Raw genomic sequence first — 23,996 nt, 5'->3', positions numbered from 1 at the left:
AGGCTCTCCCATCTTAATGTGCTGTTCCCTCATTGAGTCCCATGGCAAATGGCTTCCTGAGCAGTGAGCAAGCTGTCACACTTGTTATAAAGCCACCCTTACTAGCATCCTCTTAGTTGCTTGCTAAATGTAACAAATTGTTTTTCTTTTTTTTCCAAAGTATGCTCTGTTGCCAAAAGCTGAGCATCATTATTTGTAAAAATGTGCAATTGGAGTGTGATCTCTAGTACAAGTTATTCTTTTTCAGTAATGGTCTTACCCTCAAAAGCCAAAGGAGTGACACAGAGTATAAAAGAGAGACTTAGTGCAGCTGAAAAGGAACACTTTTTGAAGTTCAAAAGCTTGTGTTCCATTTGGGAAAAGGTGTCATCCACAATGCTATTTATTAAAGCTAACACTGTAAGAAGAGTATAGCATAGATAATCTTACATCCCTTTAGGTGCTGGGAAACCCAAGCAGTATAGCATCGAACAAGACTTTGACCCATACGCAGCACGCTGTGCAGACCCCATCCATAAAGAAGGCACCTCCTTTTGGTGGTTCAAGCTATTGTAGGATTTTCTTGCAGGAAAACAATTCTATTCATCGTTTCTACTGTCAAACAAAAAGAAGTTCTCATGAGAACTTCTCGCTGCACCGTTAGATAAAGGCATGGCCAGGTGGGTGGCGTAATCACAGGTACCCAGTGGGAGCTGCCTGCAGGGTCCTCAGTTACAACGAGCTGCTGAGTTTATCATGCAGCCAAGGACTTTTTGCAGCACAACACAGGCCTGAAGGCCATGCTCTGTGTGTAGCACAGCACAGGCCTGGGCATACTCAGGTTAACTGTGATGTGGAACACTGTCTCCTTGATGTACAATGGTCTTCTGGGCAGGATCACTACAGGTGGGAAGAGATGTGCTGGGATCTGAGTACGGGGTGTTGGGTCCTGATTCTGCTATGGCGCACTCTGAGGAGATGATCCAGACCGAGTGGCAGTGCTTTGGTCAGGGGTCTGACCTGTTGTTGTGCTGGGCCTGAGTTTGCGCAGCAACAGTGAAATGATGCTGCTAGGCAGTGACCACAGAAACCACCGAGGAAGGGTACATAAACTGCTCCCTGAGAGCCCAAATTGAGCGCTCCTGAGGAACAGCTGGCCTGCGCCTGGGTGAGCTCCCCTTACCTGGGATGCCAGGTAAGGATACTTTCCTGGGAACTGAGTGATACCTATTAGGTAGATGATAAGGAATTTGGAATAGAAGCAGAATAGTCCCCAGTCGCAGGGTGGTGTAATTGTTACCTACTTCGTAAAAGTGCCTTATCCTAATAAACCTTACTTTGTGCCTTGGACTCGGAACCTTATTCCTTCAAGGGGTAGATCGTAGCAGAGGGTCTGACCGTGACACACACTCAGCATGATCAGAAGAGTCAGAGGTGGGTGCTCCTAATGGCTCGGTTTAACTGAGTGCAGTCTGTCCAAGCCCTTGCCCAGAATCAAAAGAAGAAGAGAGTTCTTCAAAGAGAGATTCATGGTAGTAAAAATCAAAGTTTTGATCTGACTTACCTCTGGAAGAGACCAGCTCTCTCCCCATTGACTATAAAGAAAGGCCAGAGGCATGAGGCATATAAGCCTGTCGTTGGTGCTTGTGAAGGCCAAATTGCTCAGCTGAATCAGCTTCTCTGAATGTTTCCAGAACGCTGAACTCCTTTGGGGATGTGGGACTGAAGATAGGAGGCAAATCGCTGCAGATGTCACCAATGATAATAAGCTCCCTGTGCATGAGATTCCCATATATGGGGTTGGGATAGACCATCTTCCCTGGTCATGTTCGTGTATCGTTAGGGGAAAAAAAATCATAAACTGAGAATCAGATCAAGGTGGTAACGCTCATAAAAGGAATAGCCATGTGGATAAATTAAGAAAGAATAGTAATGAATAGGGCTGGAAGAGAGCTTGAGAGGGCTTCTAAACCACACTGCCAGTCCAGAAACTGCCTTTTCCAAGTCATTCCTGACAGATGCCCCCAAAAGCCTTCAGTTTCACAGCCTCCCCAAGGTTTGCTCCTGTTACTACTGGAATTTGTTGGTTTTGCTTTTTCCCTATCTGTCACCTTTCTTTTGGCCTTTGACTTCTTGTCCCACCTGTATTGCATCTTGTGAACAGTTTCTCCTATCCATCTACTTTTTAAACTAGATCATCACCTGAGTTCCTGCTATCCTTTCTGGAAATGTTTTCTAGACCCCTGACCATGCTTGTTGCTTGTCTCTGGAGTACATCCTGCCTGTCCATGTGTTTTTTGAACTAGACACTGTGTGCAAGCTGAAGACTCAGCAGAGCTGAGCAGAGTGAGGAGGTGATGCTGTGTGTCTGGCTGTCGGTACTACTGGTTATGCATGGTGTTTGCTTTCTCTACAGCAGCAGGACACTGCTGACACAAGGGGAGCTTGCAATCAGCTGTAATCCCCAGCTATTTTCTAGAGACTGGATCTCTAGCCTGTCATTGCCAGTGTTGTCTTTGTGCAGGTGAAGGAGAGAAATATGAACCTCTAGAGGCCAATTCATCTGACCTGCTTGTCCTATCTATCTTCAGATAAAAGGAGTTTTCCTCTGGAAGTGCCTGTCTTGCTGCATTGCCGATGCAGCAAGCAGAAGGGTATTAACTCAGACTGAGACATCTAACATTAGCACTTAGGTGAGGGCAGAAGAATCCTCCCAGGTGTGGAGCTTTTTCATTTGTCCTTATTAAACTGCAACCTATTTTTTCATAGAATCACAAAATCACAGGATGATTGAGGTTGGAAGGAACCTCCAGAGGTCACCTTGTCAGCCTCCTGCTCCATCAGGGCCACTCAGAGCCGGTTGCCCAGGACTGTGTCCAGGCAGCTTTTGAGTATCTCTGTGGATGGAGACTCCACAACCGCCCTGGGCAACCTGTGCCAGTTCTCGGTCACCCTGACAGTGGAATAGTGTTCCTGATGTTCAGAGGGACCCTCCTGTGTGCCCATTGGTGCCCACGGCCTCTGGTCCTGTCCCCGGGCACCACTGAGAAGAGCCTGGCTCCGTCCCCTCTGCACCTTCCCTCCAGGGATTCATACACACCGATGAGATGCCCCTGAGCCTGCTCTGCTCCAGGCTGAACAGTCCCAGCTCTCTCAGCCTCTCCTCGTAGCAGAGATGCTCCAGTCCCTTCCTCACCTTCGTGGCCCTTTGCTGGACTCCCTCCGGTATGTTCCTGTCTCTCTGGTACTGGGGAGCCCAGCACTGGACCCGGCACTCCAGGGGTGGCCTCACCAGTGCAGAGCGGAGGGAAGGATCACCTCCCTCCACCCGCTGTGACACTCCTCCTAACGCAGCCCAGGACACCGTTCGCCGCCTTTGCCGCAAGGGCACGTTGCCGGCTCGTGTTCAGTGTGGTGTCCACCAGGACCCCCAGGGCCTTTTCTGGAAAGCTTCAGCTTTCCAGCTGGGCAGCCCCTGGCACGTCCTGGGGTTGTTCCTCCCCAGGTGCAGGACATTGCAGTTGCCCTCGTTGAACTTCATGAGGTTCCTGTCAGCCCATTTCTCTAGCCTGGTAAGGTCCTTTGGCGTGCACGTCCCTCTGGCGTATCAGCTACTCCTCACACTTTCGTGTCATCAGGAAACTTGCTGAGGGCATACTCTGCCCCATCATCCAGATCATTAATGAAGGTGTTGAAAAGGACTGGACCCGGTATTGTTCTCTGGGGTACCCCACTAGTTACTGGCCTCCAATTAGACTGCGTGCCACTGATCACCATGTATTCAAGGAGGTAGTGATTTTGAGCAAGCCATATTTGCTTGTCTGGTACATATTCATGAAGATTTGGCAGGATTTACAACAGTGATTTCTGTTCCATGTCATACATGGGAAAAAATGTAATGTTCCATGTTCCCCCTCACCAGAGGTGGGTAAAGAAAAAGCAGTACTGTTGTTGGTGACAATGGATGTCATCTGTATAGGGACCATGATAGACTGCTGCAACTATTGTGGAAAGGAGTACTCCGAGGAAGCTGAAAGCTGGGGTTTAGAGATTATTTGAAGACTATTCTTCAAACCATATAAGCCCATATTTTGTGGAGACCAGGAACAATTTACTTCCTCCCTGGGCAAGGGCTGAAACTGTGATTCTGTGAGATCCTTCCCCCCCAGCTCAATTCTTCCGTTAATGATAACAGATCTAAGCTGAAACTTGCCCAGTCTGGATAATCCACTCATTTTATGGTGAGCTTTGATCTGAGTGAGGACTTCTTGATCCTGAAAACACACAAGAACTGGCTGAGGATGTGAAGGTCAAGGGTTGAGGGCATAATTTAAAATGAGAGAATTTAGCAAAGTGAAGAGCAGAATCACAACCATGGATGACAGGAGAGCAAATGAACAGGGAACTCCTGACCAACCTCAGATCAGAAAGGATGTACACAACATGTGGAAGAAGAATCAGGTTATCCAGGAGGAATGTAGGGACATTCCTGTGGAAGCAGTAGGGGAGTTGGAAGAATAGTTAGGGAGCTCTCGAGCCAGTTAGACATACACCAGTTCATAGGACCAGAGGGTGCTACGGGAGCTGTCTATCATCTTTGAAAAATCATGGCAATAGAGGGTGGCTCCTAAGAACTGGAAAGGGCATTACACCAATCTTCAAGATGGGCACAAAAGAGGGTCTGAGGAACTACAGGCTAGTCAACTCCATTGCAATTCCTGGGAAGGTGATGGAACAAATCCTCCTGGAACCCACTTTCAAGCACCTACAAGGGAAGGGGATTGGGAACAGCCATCATAGATTTACCAAGGGGAAATAATGCCTGACCAACCTGATTGGCTTCTGCAATGAAATTAATGGCTCTGTGAATAATGGGAGATCAGTGATGTTGTTTGCCTGACATTAGCAAAACATTCAACAGCCACATAGTCTCCTTATAGCCAGACTGGTGAGATAGGGACTGAATAAGTGAAGGGTGAAGTGAGTGGAAAACTGACTGAACCAGCGGGCTTGGCACTGGCGGATCAGTTGTATGAAGTGGCCAGTCTGTAGTGGCACCCCTCAGGATTCAACACTGGAGCCAATATTGCTGTTTGTTAATGACATGCATGACAGGACAGATCACACACTCACCGAAGTCACAGTCAGCATGAAACAGGGGAGGGAATGGTCAGTATACCAAAGGGCAGGGCTGCAATTCAGAGGGACCTTGATGGGCTGGAGAAATGGGTTGGAGTAAGAGGAGCCAGGAATCCTTACTCTCAACCACCTATCTTAAGCCTACAAAAGCCCCCTCCTCTCCCAGTGGAGAGATAGGCTGTCGGAGTTACAGCACCCAGTGCTCTCTAACATGTTATCTTTCCCTCCCGGCTTTTGCTGGGAACACGAACACTATTAATGACTTGCCCTTGATTGTGCAAATGAGAGGTTTTGTTGCAATTATCTTAATGATCATTTTAATCCTAATTCTTTATGCTCTTTTTCCTGACTTCCTGTTTGGTCAGCAGACTGCTTTTATGTTTTTGTAATAAAAGCATTCTCTAACTCGTGTTTCTAGAGCTGATGTGAATGTATAAACCACTTATTAAAAGGACTTAATCAATTAGAAGACTGACCCTGAAGAAGTGCTCAGTGAAACCTTACTAGAAGGCCTCTTCCCAAATAGAGGGCAGACCCGTGGTCCTTTCCATTAGCCAACAGGGCTCCTTCTCCCATCAAGCAATTCAGAGTGGACCTGTTTTACACATCAGAGTCTAAAAAGTTCTTGAGAAATCTCAAGAACAGTTGAGACAAAGGTCAGACTCTGTCTTTGTCTTGAGTACAGCTGCTTCCTGTTTGGCTGTTCTGAGGTTTGAACAAACCGTCCTTTCAGGACAGAATCAGCAGTTTCAGCTCCAGGTAATGAGATATTTTGTCTGGTTAAAACTTTAAACCCTTTATGAGTCTCCACAGGATAAATTCAACAAAGAAGAAAAGGGAGAGCAGAAGGAAAGTTTACTCATTGCAAACAAAACCTAAACCTATAGTTTGCAATTCTTAAAAGAAAAAAAAAAAAAGTGGTGGTGAAAAAAGATGCTGGGAACTGAGTTTTAAAGATGGGTGGGTGATGGAGAATGCTTTTTTTTTTTTTTTTTTTAGTAAGAGTTGATTTCAAAATCACTTTCAGAAATAGTGACCTGCAGCTGACATCTACAGCTGATGTCAGGCATTGACTGTAAAGTTAGGCAAAAGTTATGCCAGGGGTGAGAGGTGGGGTGGGGAACCAGAGCAAAAGGAGAGGGAAAGGGAGAAGAAGAGGGAGAAGGAGAAGGAGAGAAGGGAAAGGGAACACTGTCCCCAGAGAGCAGCCAAGAACAGCAGCAACTGGATTTTCAGGTGAGTGTCTTCTCACAGGCATCCTCTCTGCTACGGCAGGGTTCCCAACACTTCTCCTGTATCATAACTGCATGCTTCTCCTCAGGATCTTCTCAAATGCCCTATTAGCCACTACTCTTACGGTGCTAATCAGAGTATGCCTTTCTCAGAGGGAGGTGCGGCTTGCTGATTAGCTAGAAGAGGACCCAGATATCCAGAGCCCCGGGGAGAACGCAGGTGACCAAGGCATTAGGACATGGTCCCCGCTCTAACTCTTAGACTTTACTTCCACAAATGGCTGACAAACACAGGTGTCCAGGTTTGCAGGCACCCTGCCCTTCTCTTTCCACTGGACACTCTGTCCACAAACTGCAGAAGCAACCATACATCCAGGACATAAGGAACCTCCTCCCTGCAAGCTAGAGGAGGACCCAGGTGTTCAGGACTCCTTCAACCCCCTACTTTCCTCTTACCCGTGGGAGGACAAAGGCATGCAGGGTCAAAGCACCCTCTTCCTGCTCTAACCTCAAAGTTCCCACCCAGCTGGCAGGAGAACCCAGAGCCCAGGGCACAGGCCCCCACAGAGGAATCCTGTGATGAACCCTGTGGAGGACCCCAGCTTTCGTGCTCCCACACCAGCCTCCATGGGAAGCCACAGCCTTGATGCCTGTCCTGCCTGTAGAGTCCTGGTGCCACCGGGGCAGAAGGCCCTGCTGAGTGGCAGCACTGCATCTTCCTAGTTGGAGCCACCCCTCATTTCTATGGTCCCCAGCAGCTCACAGACACGCTGCCCGCTGACGTCATGTCCGGCCTCAGCTCCTTCTTGCACCCCATGTTCACCACAGTGGAGAACCACAGACAAGAGAGACAGGAGCCATGTGCTCAGTCTTCCCAGCCTTGAAGGCATATAAGCCTCCACCTTCTACAACTGGTCAAGGGTCAGGGACCTGACAGTGAGCCTTCAGCACTGAGTGATGGCATCCTAGTCGTGTAGTCTTGGCCCATTAGATGATCTGGTCTCCCCAGAAATTGACCCTTGACCTTATGGCAGGGACCACCCAGCACTTGGAGATGATGCCATGGCAGCTTGGCAACCCCTGGACCCATGATCCCTATCATGGCGTTTCACCGCAACATACCAACACAATCAAACTTTGACTTTGGTGATGGCCTCTGGGCTTATGGCAATGACTCCAGCCTGTTGTAACTTCGAGCTCCTCTTGCTGCTTCGCCTGCCTCATGCCCTCTTGAGTCCCCCGTGCTCCCCTTGACACCACCTCGTCATCCTTGTATTGGTTTATGTGGCAATGTTTTGGTAGCAGCAGGGCTGCAGGGGTGGCTTCTGTGAGAAGACACCAGAAACTGTCCTCATGTCAGCCAGAGACAGTTGCAGCTGGCTTCAAGATGGACCTGCCACTGGCCAAAGCTGAGCCACTTGGCGATGTTGGTAGCGCCTCTGCATAACATATTTAAGAAGGGGTAAAAACTGCTGCGAAACAGCAGCTGGGAGGAGGAGTGAGAAGATGTGAGAGAAACAACTCTGCAGACACCAAGGTCAATGAAGAAGGAGGGGGAGGAGGTGCTCCATGCACCGGAGCAGAGATTCCCCTGCAGCCCATGGTGAAGACTGCGGTGATGCAGGTTGTTGCCCTGTAGCCCATGGAGGACCACGGTGGAACAGACATCCAACCTGCAGCCCATGGAGGACCCCACACTGCAGCAGGTGGAGATGCCTTGAAGGGAGCTGCAGCCCGTGAAGAGCCCACACTGGAGCAGGCTCCTGGCAGGGGCTGTGGCCTGTGGAGAGGAGTCCACGCAGGAGCAGGTTTGCTGGCAGGACTTGTGGCCCCGCAGGGGACCCACGCTGGAGCAGTCTGTTCCTGAAGGACTGCACCCCATGTAAAGGACCCATGCCGGAGCAGTTCTTGAAGAATTGCAGCCCATGGGAAGGACCCACACTGGACAAGTTAGTGCAGGACTGTCTCTCATGGGAGGGACCCCACGCTGGAGCAGGAGAACAGCGTGAGGAGGAAGGAGTGGCAGAGACAAAATGTTATGAGCTGACCCCAATCCACATTCCCCATCCCCCTGCACCGCTCGGGGGGAGAAGGTAGAAGAGTCAGGAGTGAAGTTGATTCTGGGAAGAAGGGAGGGGTGGGGGGAAGGTGTTTTTAGGTTTGCTCTTATTTCTCAATATCCTACTCTGTTTAATTGGCAATAAATTAAATTAATTCCCCCAAGTCGAGTCTGTTCTGCCTGTGACAGTAATTGATGAGCGATCTCCCTGTCCTTATCATGAACCATGATATTTTCATCATATTTTCTCCCCCTGTCCTGGTGAAGAGAGGGAGTGATAGAGCAGCTTGGTGGGCACCTGATGGCTAGCCAAGGTCAACCCACCACAGTCCTCTAAACCCCTTCATCGCCACCTTCACCTTCCACACCCCCAGTTGCCCATGACCTCTCCATGTCCTCTGACCACACTGTTAGTGAAGGGTCTACCAGCACTGCAACAATTATGACACTTTATTTCCCCTGCTCTCAAGGCATGCCAATGGCACATGCTACCCCACGATTTTCAATGGCCTAGGCCCCCCATCTGCCCCCAAACCCCTCCTGCCTTAGTCCAGCCCTGCTGCAGGGCTGGACAGTCTGGAATTGCCTGTGGCAGGTCTGTGGCAAGTCCATGGTGGGTCCACGACAGGTCCGTGGTGGGTCTCTGGTGGGTCTCTGGTGGTCCTGCGGCCCAGCTGCCAGTGACCCCTCTGTGGCGACATCCTCATGTTCTGTCCACGTGGTCCTGCAGCCTCCCCAGCACTCCTTGCCCCCGCTTCAGTACCTCCTCTTCATCCACACTGGGGAAGGCCTCGTTGGGGGTGATGGGGTAGGGGTGGTAACTCGGGTACTGTGTGGCCTTGCCATCCATGCCACAGCCACGCAACCACTCCACCTCCTCTGCCAGACCCCTCAGCTTTGGCTCCGCCGCCTCCAGCCATTGGGCGAGCCCCACTAGCCCCATTGGGGCCTCAAAGGCCTCACCATGGCAAAGTACAGCAGCCACCAGCGCCTTCTCTAGGGCCTGGTGCACCTTGAAGAGGACCCAGTTGGGGCAGCAGCGCCTGATGTCATTGTGGGCTGCCTGCAGGTCACTCTTGGCCTGCCGCAGCCACCGCTGGGCTTCTGGGATAGATGGAGTCAGGGTCATGGCCTCTTCATTGCACAACCGGGAGCCACGGCCTTCCTCTCCCCAGCAGTGGTGCTGGGCAGCGCTTACAGGGTTGTACTGGAGGTGGAGGTCCTGCAACACCTTTGGCCGCTTGACAGCACACAGCTGCCGCAAGGTTGCCAGGCTGTGATCCACATTGCCAGTCACCTCTGGCATCAGGCTGCCCCAGTCCTTCCATGGCTTCCCCTCTGCCACAGCCTTCTCCAGCTCTGGCTCCAGCTCTGGTGCCATGACCTCCTCTGGCTCTGGTGCAGCACCCACCAGTGCCACATCGTTCTCCTCCAGAACAAAGGCCACGTCCCGTGGTTCCTGGCAAACCAGCATTTCACGCAGCACTGACAAGGCGGGTGTCTCCAGCCGTCCACCCAGGATGATATTGATCTCCTGCGCTAGCGTCTCTAGGACCCTCAGCTGGTGCCGGTCCAGCACCATCTCTGCATGCCGGATATAGAGGAGCCGTTGGGCACCACCAGCCATGCACACATGGATGACCCGTGGCTGGGAGCTGCCCTCCACCTTTGCACCACAGTGGACCAGCACAGTGCAGATGTCCTCGCAGCACTGCACTTTCAGCCGCTCCACTGCAAAGCCACCATCCCCCTCCATTCTCATCATAGCCCTGTGGCTCTGCCACCGGAGCAGGGACTCCAGCCCCATCCTAAACCATGGTGATACCAGGAGGGTCTGCAGACGCCTCTGCCCAGGGCAGTGAGAACCGTAGCGACATGGCCGCAGACTGCCCTCCTCCAGCTGCTGCTCTGTCACCTCTGAGAGTGCCCGTGGCCGCAGGCGCTGTGGTAGCTTTTGCAGCAGCCACCAGGCATCACACTCGGTGCCTGGCAGTTCAGCCATAAACACAAAGGTCTTCCCCAAGGCCCTAGAGGTATTTGAGGACACGCAGTCATTGAAGTACAGCCTGTGGGATGACTCTAGGCAGTCAGCAGTGCTGAGCAAGTACAGCTCACCCACAGTGGAGAAATCAGGGGGCTCCGGTGCGTCCCGCAGCAGCTGGAAGAAGTGCCGTGTGGCCAGCAGGACTGTCTTCTTCTGGATAGTATTGAGGGTCCCACTGACATGGCTCTCCTGGTGGATTTGGGCCAGGATACGGCTGTAGTGAGCCAGTGTGGGAAGCAGGACCACCCCAAGGTGTTGCAGGAGGTCTCCATAGACAGCCATGTGGGGGTCAGGTGTGAGGAGATAGGGGTAAAAGCCAGCCTCGTCCGGGAGTGATGTCACCACTTGCCGTGGCATGGCCATGTCCCCTGACTTGGCCAACACCACCGGCAGCTCAGCGAGGCGCCCTGCATCCACCTCCTTCAGATGGGTCTGCAAGAAGTTGTACACCTTCCGGAGCACGCGGGCCCGTGTCTTCACCTGCTGTGGCCTCCGGCAGGCTGCCCTGCACACCTGCTCCAGGTTGGCCACCACCAGGGCGGTGGGTATCTTTACATGGACTCTCATGGCCTTCAGGAGGTTCTTCTTGATTGCAAAGGACTTTGGCAGGATGGTGGCTGATGTCCACAGGAGCTCAGCCACATCTTGGCAGTGGTAAACGCTGCCCTTCAGGGCCACGGGCTTAGTGCAGGCTGCAAAAGGGGGGTGGAGGTTCATCAAGTCTGGGGGGATGTCCAGTGGAGGCAGGAAGTGGATTGAAGCAATTTGCTTCAGGACATACTCTGACAAGGAATCGTCCAACACGGTGTGAAGCTCGTTGAGCATCTCCTGCTGTCGCTCCAGCAGGTCTTCAGTGTGGCACCTCGCCTGAGTGGCTTCATGCTCTATCTCCTGGGCCAGTGCCACAAAATCCTCCACAGAGAGGCTGGTGCGGACACCTGCCTGAATCAGGAAATCCTTAGCAGCTCTCTGGTCGTAATCTAGCTCCACAAAGAAAGACTGAGGCACAAAGCGGTGTTGGAGCCTCAGAGTGAAGAAGGAGGGTGTGTTCTCGTAGAAGTAGGAGGCCAGGCGCAGCACACCATGGACATCAGGTATAAAGGCCACAGTCTGAAAAGCTGCCACAACAGCTTTCTTGAACTTAACGTCACAGATGTGTTGCAGGGCAAAGAACAAGCGCAAAGCTTGCATAAGCTCTCGCTCTGTAAGCTGGGACAGCCGGGGCAGCACCACAGTCATGAAGAGCTGCTGGTCATCTGTGAGCCCCCACTGCAAATCCTTGGCCAGCTCCTTGTGGATCTTGTTTGCTGTGAGCAGCAACATGTCCTTCTCCAGGCTGTACAGGGCTTGGGCACCCAGGGGCAGTTCTGAAAACTGGCTGCTGAGCAACAGCACCTTGCGGTAGGGTGCCACAGGTACGTAGTCCCCACCATACTTCTGGAAGAGAGGCAGGAGCCGGAGCTGCTCCAGCGCCAACGAATCCAGTTTTCCCTGCACAAAGTACAGCAGAACAGTCACATCCCACTCGTTTAAGTGCTTCCAGTGGAGATCAGCTCTGCGGTCTGCCAGCTGGGCCAGCACAGCCGTGGGCTCTGTGACCTGCAGTGCCCTTTTCTTCAGGCAGCGGTAGGCAAAGTTAAAAGGCAGCAGGGACCACTGGAGCACAGGGATACCCAGTTTGTGCAGCACCTTGGCCACGTCCGTGTCACAGTCAGAAAGAATATTGGGGAGGGAAGATAGTGGCAGTAGGTCCTTCGAGTCTGTCTTATTCCCCTGAACAGGCAGCACCACCAAATCCTGGAGATGATCCATGAATGACTTCATGTTTGCCTCCAGCTTCTCTTTGGCCTTCGTGGCTGAGAGGACCACAGTGCTGAAGAACTTCCACAGCTCCCTTAGCCACTTCTCCCTCTCTGGAGTTGAGTTCAGCTGACCCAGTGCCTCCTGGATGAGTGGTGTGGCCTCCAGGAGGCCAAGCTCCTTCACAAAGCAAGGCAGGGTGAAGTCAGAAATTAATTTGTCGGCAAAGCGGTGGCAGTGGTGGGGGAAGAGGTGGGCAAAGGAGTTGTTGAAGACTGGGTGGTGGATGCTGAAGGCATTCAGGCAGCCATCTTTTGTGGCCAGCAAGGGCAGGCCTTCCAGTTCTGCCTTGTCCATATCTGTGGTCTCCAGGCAGTCTTTCAGCAGGACAGAGCAGCTCTCTGGGGTCCTCAGGGGTGTCTCAGCCAGCGTGCAGGGCACGGGGAGTGCCAGGGCCTTGAGGAAGCGCCGGAGAGAGGCTGGCTGCAAGGCAACAGCATCCACATGGGCTTCAATGAACTCCTTATAGATCTGCCGCAGGTGGGTGAATGCTGGCACCAGGTTCATGTTCAGGTGCTGCAGCACCTCCTGGAGAGCTGGCTCAGGCATCTCCATGAGAAAGTATGGCTCTGTTAGCACATCCCCACCACCTGGAGATGCCCAGGTCATTGTCACCATGCTGTCAGGTGGCTTCACGTGGTACACAGGCACTAGGGGCAGGCGTGCATGACTGAGGTGCCTATAGACATCCCTCACCAGGTCCTGAAAGGTAGGTAGCACCTTTGTCACAGTAGGGAAGAACTGGAGGTAGTGGGAGGCCAGGTGCTGCTGGCAGACCTTCATGGACTTGAACTGGAGCCCTTCAGGCCCAAGGGCTTTCCACTGCCTGGTGAGAAAGGCACAGTATAGTGGAGCCACCAAGTGCTGGAGCAAGAAGCCATTCCAGGCTGCCTCTGTGCTGCCTGGGTCGCGGCAGAGATTGCGTCTGGCCACATCCACAGAGAAGTTGGCATTGATGTGCACAGGCAGCCCTGTGGTCAGCGGCAGTGGGAGGGTGCAGAAAGCTTTGCCCACGATTTTGTCCAAGCCCAATGGCTTCAGGCAGGCAGCCACAGCCCCATAGGGCAGCCGCCCAAGCACCGGAGACTCCTCAGCCCCCTCCTGCACCCCAATTTGGGAGACCACCCTCCACACGGTGCTGGCCCTGGCCTTGCTGTTTTTGATTGTCATGATGTAGGAGACAGAGGTGGGGTGGTTCCCATCCATGGCTTGGCTCAGTCTCGCTTGAAAACCCCGTCTCAGCTCTGCATCACCATCCGTCAGCTCTGTGGCCACCCGCAGCCTCTCCAACACCTGCTCCCCATCTGGGGGGATCTCAGAGAAGACCACGGTGTGGAGGTGCCGGAGGAAGAGCACCAAGTCCTCACCTTCCTCAGCCAGTACTCTCTCCATGGCCATGAGGTCTTGGTCCCGCACGACCATGTCAGACACCCTGGAGATGGTAGCCCCAGCTACAGTGCGGAGGGGCAGCCGGAAAAGGACACCCTGGTTCAGGTTGAAGAAGGAGGGGAGGAAGGTGCCATAAATGTCTGGAAAGTTCCTCTTGAATTCAGGGTTCACAGCAAACATCGCACCAGGACTCTCAGTTGTGGCTCCGGGCATGTAGTAGAGATGGGGATCAAAGACACACAGGGCACTGTCTCCAGTAAGAAAGGCTGGGCAGTCAGTATAGTGGAAGACAGTGTTGAAGCCAAGGCCATATTTGCCTGTGACATCCTGCAGGCCTTGCTTGCCACCCACCCCCAGACGCTGAATGCCTTCAATGTCCTGCTGCTTGAAGGGGCTGTCATTGTAGATGCAGAGGGCAGGGCCCTGCAGGAGGTTCCAATTCTCACTGAAAGTGGCATCCACTGGGTGCTGCCGGCGGTCCCACACGAAGTGCACAAACCCCGCACCAGCATCGTCCGCATTCTGGAGCAACTCTGTCACCATATCACGAGCGGATGCTGGGTACTCACGCAAGATGTTCTTCAGCCGTGTAGGCAAGTCTTCACGGGCACCAAATGGCTGCGCCCAGAGGCTCAGGTCTGCAGTGAGCAGTCGGCTCCTCTCCAGTGCCCAGTGGCGTGTGGTAGGCACCCCACAGTGCAGGGCTGTGGCTCGGGACACCTGTTCATGGCACAGCAGGACATCTCTGTCTACTGGCATCCATGGCGTATCATTGAAGTGGAGCTTGTCCTGTGGACGCAAAATGCCCTCCTGGTCAGGTAGAAAGAGTTGCTGGGTCTGGTAGGCATCTGGCTCTTTGTCATCTGCCATCAAGCCACAAGACACCAGCCGCAAGGCCAGAGCCAGCTCTGCAGCTGGCAGCGGCTCTCCAGCATGCATCTCTGCCAGGATGCAGAGCACTTGGGCATAATCATCCCAAGTGAATGTGTGGCGCAGCCCCACACACTCCCAGAGTTGGCTGTAGGGTCGGTACTGCTCTGGGAGCTGGTAAAGATATGGGACAGCCTCAAACGACAGCGTCTGAGCCACAGCCGTGACCGGCACATAGTGGGAGCCCACCAAGACGAAGGGCTCCCCTTGAGCCACTGCAGAAGCCACCTCATCCCAGCTGGAGTGATCTCTCTGGAGCAGCATGTGCAGGTACCTGTAGCAGCAGTGGGTGCTGTCCTGCAGATTCTCCAAAGGGAGAGCATTGGAGCTACAGCTCAGTGCCTGCAGTTGCTCAAGGACTGTAGCTGCTGGTAGGTGCCGGTCCAGCCCCAAGAAGGATGCAACTTCCTTGGGGAGGCTGAAGTTTTCCCCCAGCATTTTAGGATCCAAGATAGGGTGGATGAGTCCCACTAATGGGGCATGGAGGTGATGGTAGAGCTGGGCAGCTGGCAACAGCACGTGTTCACCAGTGGGCAGTGTACCCGGGAGGAAGGGCACAGTCTGGAAAGCTGCCTGCATGGTGTTGTTCACCCTCTCCTCCACTGCATCCTGAAGCAGCTCAAGGATGCAGGCAGCCCTCTGGCAGCCCTGGGCATGGTCCTTGGTCCAGATAAGCTGCACTGTCTTCGCCCGCTCCAGCAGCTCTGGCAGCGTCATTGTGTCCTTAACCATGCCCAGCCTCTCCAGTTGGCGTAGTCTTTCTGGGGAAAGGAAGGCATCCCCAGTGGGGAAGCGCCCATCCTCAGGGTCATATAAAGAAGCAGGGCGGCCTCTGGGATGCACCAGGGAATTGATGAACTGCAGGTGGCCATGAGGGGTGGCAGGAATGCAGGGCACTGTCTGCAGCACTTTGTCCACATCATCATGGGACATATCCAGCGCATGGAGAAGCAGTGGGTCCCGGTCAACAACAGAGAGGTCTTCCAAGTTGGGAAGCACAAGCTCGCAGTAAAAGCGGGGCCAGTCATAGGTGCCAGCATCCACTGCCTTCCCGAGGCCCCTCTGCACCTGCTCTGGCAAGGCCACAGCTACCAGGGGATGGGGCAGGGTGGTGGCAAAGACACGCTTTGCCACGGCACCCAGCTTGGGGTGTCTGACCACAGCCTGGTGCAGGAAGCGGGCGTCCTGCAGTGAGCACCATGAGCAGCCATCAGAAAAGATCCTGGGGCCATTCCTGGCTGCCACAGCCTGGTAGAAACCAGTCACAGCCTCCGTAAAGGGGTAACGGGCAGTGTTAGCATCCGGCCAGAAGACATGATATTCATAGTTCTTCAACTCACCTGCCTCATGCATGGTACGGAGGTGGTCCAGCGCCCGGAGCCAGGCAACTGGCACAGCATTGCGGAGCAGCACTCGGTTCCACTCACCCTGCTCTGCCGTGTCCCACAGCCCCTTGCGGTTTGAGAGGATGCTGAAGGCCCCATGCACGTGGATTGGCAGCCCTGAGGTGACTGGCATGGGAAGGTGGCAGAAGACTTGCCCCTCCTCGGCACCCAGACGCGGCACCCACTTGCCATCTGCAGTAAGGGCAAGGGGAAGGGCCACACCAGCCGTGGGAGGCAGAGGATGGACCCCTGCCTGTGTCTTCTTGTGAAACAGTTCCAGCAACTCCCCATCACCCTGACACACCAAAACTAGGTAGTGCCACGTGGTCTTGGATGCCTCCTCACAGGCTGTGAGCTGCTCAATGGCTGCCCGGCTTGGGGGGTCCCTAGGAGCCCCCAAGTCTCGGATCTCCTTCCGCCGCAGCGTGGCCAGAGGCATGGTATCTTCTGCAGAGGTGGCCACATCTGGCAGCATCTCCAGGGACATCTCCCTCACCCTCTGCAGGAAGAGCAGCAGGAGCCGGTTAGATCCAAGGAAGCTGGTGCAAAGGGACTGGACTCGCTCTGTACCAAAGGCCTCTGAGCAAATCTGTGATGTCACAGCTTCCTCTTCAGTGCGAAAAGGCAGGCGGAAAAGGCTCCCTGGAAAGGGTCCTGGCTCAGGCAGGCGGCACCCAAAGATACCATGGTAGGGCCAGAACTGCTCAGCAAAGGCACGGAGGATGCGTGGTCGGCTGGATAAGTCCAGGCGGATGCCAGGGCAGCCGGCCCTGGGGATGTGCTTGCCCAGATGGGTGCCATTGGGATCAAAGATGAGCAGTGTCTCCCCACTCAGCACTGCTGGCACATCTGTGACACGGTAGACAGAGCTGAAGCCCAGCCCAAAGCGCCCGATCCGGCCTGCCTGGCCCTCCTTTGTAGCAGCCCCAACCCGTGTGATGTTACGGAGGTCATCCTCTGTGAACAGGGCATTGTTGTAGGCCCAGAGGGCTGGGCCGTGGCAGGCAGCCATGCCAGGGTCCAGCAGCCCAGAGGTGGCCTTTCTGCAGTGTCGCAGGTCCACGAGGAAGCGGCACGCAGTAGCTCCAGCATCCTCTGCGTTCTGGACCATCTCTGTGAAGAGGTCGCCCTCCTCGCCATACTCCCGGAGGATGTTGTGGAGCCGTAAGGTGATGGGCTCCGAGGGACCACAGGCCGTGAACGGCTCTGGCCCCAGCACTCGCGTACTGAGCAGCTCCGTACCGAGGAATACGGCTGTGCTGGATGGCACTGCCTCATGCACCACCTCCTGAACATCCTCCTCTGCCTCCAGCTCCATGTCCAGGTACACGGTAGAGGCAGCTGGGCGGAGGGCAAAGCCCGAGCCCTCCAGCATCCTCACAGGAACCGGCACCGTGCCCTTGCCCTGGTGCCCCCGACTCTTAAGCCACTCCAGGACAGCTACAGCCACCTGCAACTCTGCTGCAGTGCCAGCTCTGGAGCTGCGTGCATCTATGTCCTGCCCCAGGCGGCGCAGGGCTGCAACCACCCTCTCCTCACTCACCCTCGCCTCCACCCCCCAAGCCCTGAAGAGGCAGCTGTAGGGCAGGAAGTCAGGGGGCACCCGGGGCACCAGCATCCCCAGCTCCAGCTCCTCAGGATAGCCCAGCACGGCATCACATGGCAGGACAAACCCAGCCCCGGTCCACACCACAGCATCGTCCGGGGCAGCCCTAAAGGTCTTCAGGTTTTCCTGCATGTGCCAGTAGACAGGCCGGAGTGCGCGACCTACCTCACCTGTGTCCCTGCACCTTGCCAGCTGTCTCAGCTGCTCCCACACTCTCTCTGGTGGTGGGGTCTGGCTCAGCCCCAGCTTCTTCTCTGCCTCTGGCACAAAGGCGCCAGTCAGGTGCATGGCAAGCCCCACCAGGGACTGGTATTGGGTGGACCGCAGCTTCTTGGGGGGCAGGAAAGGCTGCCCAGGCTTTCCCGTGCACTTGGAACGAGGCACCCATGGCAGGGCCTGGAGCTGCCTAAGCTCTGCAGTGCTGAAGCCAGCCAATGCCTTGGGGTGGTTGCAGACCTTGATCAGTGCCTGAGCCCTGTCCAGAGCCGCTGCATCACCCCAACTCACACGTGCTGCAGCCTCTAGGATGTCCGATGGCACCAGGCACCCCTCACCATGCCGCAAGCCCAGGGCTCTCAAGGCACGGAGGACAGGTGGACTGCAGAAGGCGGCAGGAGGAAAGCGCTCAGGGCCCAGCAGTACCTGCAAGGTGCTCTCACAGGGGTCATAGAGGTCTCGCGGGCATGCAGGGCCGTTGGGGGTCTCCAGGAAGGCCAGCCTGCTGCAGGCCTGCTGGAGCGGGGGGCTCCGTGCAAAGAGCATGTCTCCATGCCGCAGCACCCAGAGCAGCAGAGCCTGTGTCTCGGCTACCCGCCCTGCATAGGTGCCCTGGGCCACGGCTCTGATGGCCTCCAGCACCACGTGGGCTACTCTGATGAGGGGCCTCTTGAGCCTCCCTAGGAGCCGCCGGTCAGCTTCATCCCGGCACTGCAACATGGCCTCTGGCAGCACCACATCTCTGGGCAGTTCCAGCTCTGGCTCCAGTGCCGGGGTAGCACCAGCCGGTACCAGCTCCGTGGGCTGCGGGGTGGCCAAGCAGGGCAGTGGGATGAAGAGGGGCAGAGCAGCCAGTGTGGCCCTGTCCTGCTTTGTCAGGGATGGGACATCTGCCAGGTAGAGCCGGAGGGTGGCCACATCCGCAGCAGGCAGCGAGGCCAGGCGGGAGGCCACAACTGCAAGCCCCTGCCTGCCCAGGGCCCGCAGAGCATTGAGGGGGGATGGAGGCAGGACATAGCGGGACAGGGAGCGGTGCCACATGCCCGGCGGCACCACTGGGCAACCCAGGACCTCCAGCACAGAGGCCACAGCAGCTGGCAGGCACTGGTCCTCCCATGCCTGGAAGATAAGACTGGACTGGGGTATCAGTGGAGCCAGACGGATGCTGGAGGCACCCAGTGGGGACAGGGGGATGAGAGGGAGCCCCTCCAGAGGGGCCAGGTCTTCCACGTGGTGGGCCAGGAACTGCCACAGGGCTGAGAACCAGGAGGCTGGGGGCTGGGGGGGGCCTTGGGCCGGGCACCAGGTCACTGGGGTTGAAGACTGGGACATCCAGGTGGGGGGCAGAGCCAAGCGTAGGGTCTGGGCAGTCACAGTTGGGTCCAGCAGAACCAGGTTGGGGAAGAGACCTGTGTGCAGGAGGCAGAGGCTGAACAAGGAGTACTTGGGACCCGGGACCTGGCAGAGGGACCCGGGAGGTGGGGGAAAGAACCTGAGATCTGCAGGGGATGGGGGGCCCCCCGTACTGGGGATGGGAGGACCTGGGATCTGGAGGGACAATGGATACCCTGAATAGGAGGAACAGTGGAACCCCAGCTTGGTGGGGACAGAGGAGATCTGAGAGAGAAAGAGGTGTTACGGGGACCAGTATTGAGGGGCACAGAGCTCCTCAGATGGGGAACACAGGGAGACCCAGGATCCGAGGGAGCACAGAGGGGACGGGGGAATGTGGGAAGAACAGCAAGGACAGGGGAGTCCCCAGAGACACAGGGAGACGCAGGATAGTAGAGGTGGCCCTGGGCTCAGACAATGCACCCCAAACCGGAGAGAGACAGTGAGACTTGGGACCTACAGTGGTGTTGAATGGATGGGGGAAGCCCAGAGAGGGGCCTCGGACAGGGATCAGGGACCCCAGGTGTGTACAGCGAGTATCAGCGTGGTACAGGGAGATATTGGGGCTGCAGAGGAGCCCCAGGGTGTACACGGGTGCTTAGGGGTGTTGGGGTTTAGAGGGAGATCAGGGGACCCAAAGGTGGTCCGGGGACCCCTCGTCTCTTACCCGCCTTGGCAATGCCTCGCAGGAGGCTGTCCAAGCCTGGCTCCAGGTCTGAGGGCAGGAAGGACCCGGCCAGGCCGGGCAGGAGCTCCCTGTGGGGACGAAGGGAGGTATTGGTGGACTAGAGGGGTAATGGGGGGCAGGCAGCTTCCTGGACACCTGGCTCAGCTCCCACTCGGTGATACCGGTGGAGAGGAGGAGGGCAGTGAGGCGCCCAAATGTCCAGGTTTGACCATGGCCCCTCTTTCAGCTCAAGAGCGGGAGCTGCGCCCTGGGCAACCGGCTTGCCTGCCTGCTCCCACAGGGAATGGGGCTGCCTGGGGCCATGGACTCACCTGGGGCAGTCGGACGTGTCCATGTAGACAATGGCTGATGCAGTTCCAAATGCCACGAAGGTCCCATCAGCTCGAGGCAGGAGGGGGAGACCCCGCAGTTCAGCATGGCACCCATCCCCAGCCACGTAGCGCAGCAGGGAGAGCCGGTCGGCAGCCGAGAGGCCTGTGGCCCCGTGGCGCCGCAGCACCTCGCGCACATGGCCCGACGTGGCCTCCTGCACGCCCTCTGCCATCCCCAAAGCCAGCGCCCTCCGGACATGGGCTGGGACCTCAGCCACTGGCTCCCCGGCTGCCACCAGCAAGGCCTGGACCGCCTGCCGAGCAGCCATGTCCCCCGCAGCCTCTGGCAGCAGCACAGCCTCAGTGGCCCGCAGCCGCCCTGCAGCTCCCTCTGTGGCTGGCACCAGAGTGCGGGCAGCTGCCAGCTCCCGGCAGACATGGGTCACCAAACTGCGGATGCGGCCACAGCTCGGCGTGCACTCGGGGTCTGGCCAGATGCTGTAGGCGTCTGCATCAGGTAGAGCAGCGACCGCAGCAGCCATGTGGCTGTAGATCCGCGGCAGGAGGCCAAGGAGCAGCAAGGCGTTCCAGCGGGCGTCTTCCTCGCCCTCCTTGCCCTCCTCGGGCCAGCGGAGGTGGCGGCGGTCGTCGGAGAGGGCGAAGGGGGCGCTGGCATGGACGGGCAGCCCTGTGGCCGTCTCATCTGTGGCTGGCAGGGGTAGGAAGCAGCACAGCCGCCCTCGGCAGGGCCCATGGAGCGGGTGCGCCAGGCTCAGCTCAGGGCAACACCCCAGCCCTGCGCCCAGCGCCACGGCCAGCCCCTCCGTGGCCCTGCCCGTGGCCACCAGCCACTCGCTCCCGTCCCCCATCCCATCCCCGTGCAGGGCCACCAGGCACCATGCTAGACTTAGCCCCTCATCCCCTGATGGCCCTGGGACAGGGAGAGGCTGAGGGGATGCCACAAGGGTCCCGATGAGTGTCTGGACCCCATCAGGGGCCACACGGTGCAGGGCTACGCGGCGGACATGGCGGAGGAAGAGGAGAGCAAGAGGGGCCTCAGTGAGGAAGGTCTGGAGGAGGCTACGGAGGCGCTCAGGATCAGAGACCCCTGCAGCGATTCCTGAGGGTTGCCGGCGGAGGGGGAAGCGGAAGAGGGTGCCCTGGGCAGAGCCACGGTGATGTCCCACAGCTTCCAGCCCAGCCCAGAAGGGCTCGAAAAGGCCAGGAAGGTCCTGGGCTGCAGAGATGTCCCAGCGGGCACCAGCACCTGGCAGCACCTGGCATTCGGGATCCAGCACCCCCAAGGATGGGGGGCTCAGCACACCTGGCAGGTCTGGGGACATGGGAACCATGAGGCCACAGGGATGGCATGGACACCACTGCCTCCCCAGATCATCCCAACCCATCAGTGCCCCAGGTGCCCACCCAGCACCCTCCAGTTCAACCCCACAGTGCCTCCCATGATCCCGAGCTTAATCTCAATTCATCAGTCCTCCCTCAGTTTGCCTCTGCAGCCCTGCCCTCCGTTGCCACCCAGCCTCCCCCCAGCCTCCTGGTGCTTCAGATTTCCTCGCTTCAGATACAGCCCTCCGTTTTGCACCCTCTCAGTGCCCCCCAGTGCTCCCCAGCACCTGTAGTTCAGTGCCTCCAGTACAACCCGTGTCCCCAGTCCAATCCCAGCTGAGGCCCCCAGTGCTGCTCACCGGTGAGGTGGTAGACAGAGGTGAAGCCCAGGCCGAAGCGCCCCACAGTGCTGGGGTCCTCCCGCTTGTGTGACACCCCTGGGCGCAGGAGCCCTGTCCAGTCCCGGGGGGACATCAGGGCGTCATTGTAAGCCAGGAGGGCTGGGCCTGGGGGGTCAGGACCATGGGTTAGGGGAGACTTGGGACATGTAGGGGGGATTGCAACCCACACTCAGTGTCCTCACAATCTCAGTCCCCCCTCCAGCCCCACCAAATCCACCTCAGTGCCCCCAGTACGACTGAGTACCCTCTGCCCTCAACACATCCCAGAACACCTCTTGGTTCTAGTTCCCCTAGTCCACTCTGATCCCTCTTCAGTTCTTCACCAGGATCCCCCCAATCCCTCCCAGTACCTGCCAGTGCCACCCCTGTGCTTTGTTCAGTCTGTCCTAGTGCCCGTAGCGCCTCTCACCCTGGGTGCCCTCCAGCCCCCCTCCAGTGATGTCGAACTCCCGCTCGTCGGACACAAACACGACCTCGTTAGCACCGGCGTCGTCCGCATTCTGCACCAGCTCCTGGGTTCAGGGATTAGTGCTCGGACACCTGGGCCCCCCAGCCCCCAGAGACAAGCACCGACCCACTCTCCCAGCTGGCCAGCAAGGTCCAGGGGTTGGTGCTGGGCAAGGACCACCACCCACCTCAGCTGCCTGCAGTCTGTCTGCCCAGCTGGGCAGGAGAGCCCAGATGGCTGGGTTCCCTGGGGGTCTCACCTTGAGGATTTGCCCCCCATCGGGGTACTTCTGCAGGATGCTGTGCAGGTAGTCAAGGAAGATGGGTGCTCGCTGGCAGAAGGCCTCCCTGCAAAGCAGAGAGAAGGGGGGGGGGGGGCGGGGCGGGGCGGGGCTGGCCTCCATGGGTAACCAGGACCCCCATGTCCTCCCAGATCCCCCACGATGTCCCCCTCATCGGGGGGTCAAGGACCCTATCTCCTCCCGGTACCCACTGAAACAACCACCTCCAAGGACCCCCCCACCTCTTCAAGGCCCCCATCTGTTCCTGGGATCCTGCAGCAACCCTGAAACTTCCCCATATCCCCGCAGCAAGCCCTAAGCCCCCCCCTCATAATCCCCACTTCCCTCAGTAACTCTTCAGGTCTCCCCACTAACCCCTGAGCCTCCAGTCCCACCAATAGCCCCCAGTGACTCCCCGGAAGCCTCCAGCCATCCCCCATGTCCCCCCATAAAAACCCCAGTAACACCTCACCCCCAGCCCCACTCACGCATTCGGCTGCTTGAGGGCCATGACGGACACCGCAGGGAGGACGCCTGGGTCCCCCCCGCAAGCTGCCCCGTGCCGCTCCCGGACGCCTCTGTCCTAACAGCTCGGTAGCCCTGGAACCACCCCTCTGACCCAGCAGTTTCGTTTCCGCACTACACACGCCTCTTCTCCGCTGTTTTTTAACCCAAAAATTGCAGCGGGGGAGGGGGCGGGGAGACACAGGGCCAGAAGGATACAGCGGTGGGTCGCGGCGGGGGGGGGGGGGGGGGGGGTGGGGGGGGGGAGGGGCCTGGGGCCATGGCTATGGGGCAGGGCCATGGGAATATGGCTGTGGGGCCGTGGGAATTTGGCAATGGTATGGGGATACATGGAAATATGGCTATGGGACAAGGATCATCAGGGCGTAGCAATGGGGATGTGGCTATGGGGTGGGGGCCATTGGGCAATAGGAGTATGGCTATGTGGGTATGGCTATGGGTTGGGGACCATGGCAATGGGGCAGAGGGGGCATGGGGATATGGCTATGGGGATATGGCTATAGGGATAGGGCCACTCGGGTATGGCAATGGGTCAGAGATGCATGGGAATATGTCTGTGGGGCAGAGTACCATGGGACCATGGCTATGGGGCTGGGGCCATGGAGCCATGGCCATGGGGCAAGGGCCTGCAAGACCATGGCAGTGGGATGGGGTCCATTGGGGTATGGCAGTGGGGCAAGGGCCATGGGGTTATGGCTACGGGGCAGGTGGCCATGGGGCCATGGCAATGGAGTGGGATCCATGGGTATACAGCTATGGGGTGATGCA

The 23,996-nt window shown here is 56.8% G+C and overlaps 1 protein-coding gene across 1 annotated transcript; it reads right to left on the bottom strand.

The window, feature by feature from the left end:
* Positions 1 to 8,989: 8,989 nt before the first annotated feature.
* LOC127023166 (sacsin-like) lies at positions 8,990 to 23,224 on the bottom strand. Its single transcript, XM_050907144.1, has 7 exons — positions 23,192 to 23,224; positions 22,683 to 22,770; positions 22,385 to 22,487; positions 21,934 to 22,080; positions 20,231 to 21,563; positions 19,899 to 19,987; positions 8,990 to 19,248 (listed from the first exon to the last, which is right to left on the bottom strand). Exons 1-7 carry the CDS (start codon positions 23,212 to 23,214, stop codon positions 9,113 to 9,115), a joined length of 11,919 nt encoding a protein of 3,972 aa, XP_050763101.1. The 5' UTR covers positions 23,215 to 23,224; the 3' UTR covers positions 8,990 to 9,112.
* Between the last annotated feature and the right edge of the window lie 772 nt (positions 23,225 to 23,996).

This window comes from Gymnogyps californianus, chromosome 17, assembly GCF_018139145.2.
Source record: "Gymnogyps californianus isolate 813 chromosome 17, ASM1813914v2, whole genome shotgun sequence".
Classification (NCBI taxonomy): Eukaryota; Metazoa; Chordata; class Aves; order Accipitriformes; family Cathartidae; genus Gymnogyps; species Gymnogyps californianus.
The sequence above is the reverse complement of the archived record's forward strand: the minus strand, read 5'-3'. Positions and strand labels throughout refer to the sequence as shown.

Excerpts from the sequence above, each read along its gene's own strand:
- LOC127023166 (XM_050907144.1), bottom strand. The coding sequence starts at position 23,214 with ATGGCCCTCAAGCAGCCGAATGC. Across the intron at positions 22,771-23,191 it reads GCCCTCAAGCAGCCGAATGC|GGAGGCCTTCTGCCAGCGAG; the intron begins GTGAGTGGGGCT and ends TCTGCTTTGCAG. Across the intron at positions 19,988-20,230 it reads GACACGTCCGACTGCCCCAG|GGAGCTCCTGCCCGGCCTGG; the intron begins GTGAGTCCATGG and ends TCGTCCCCACAG.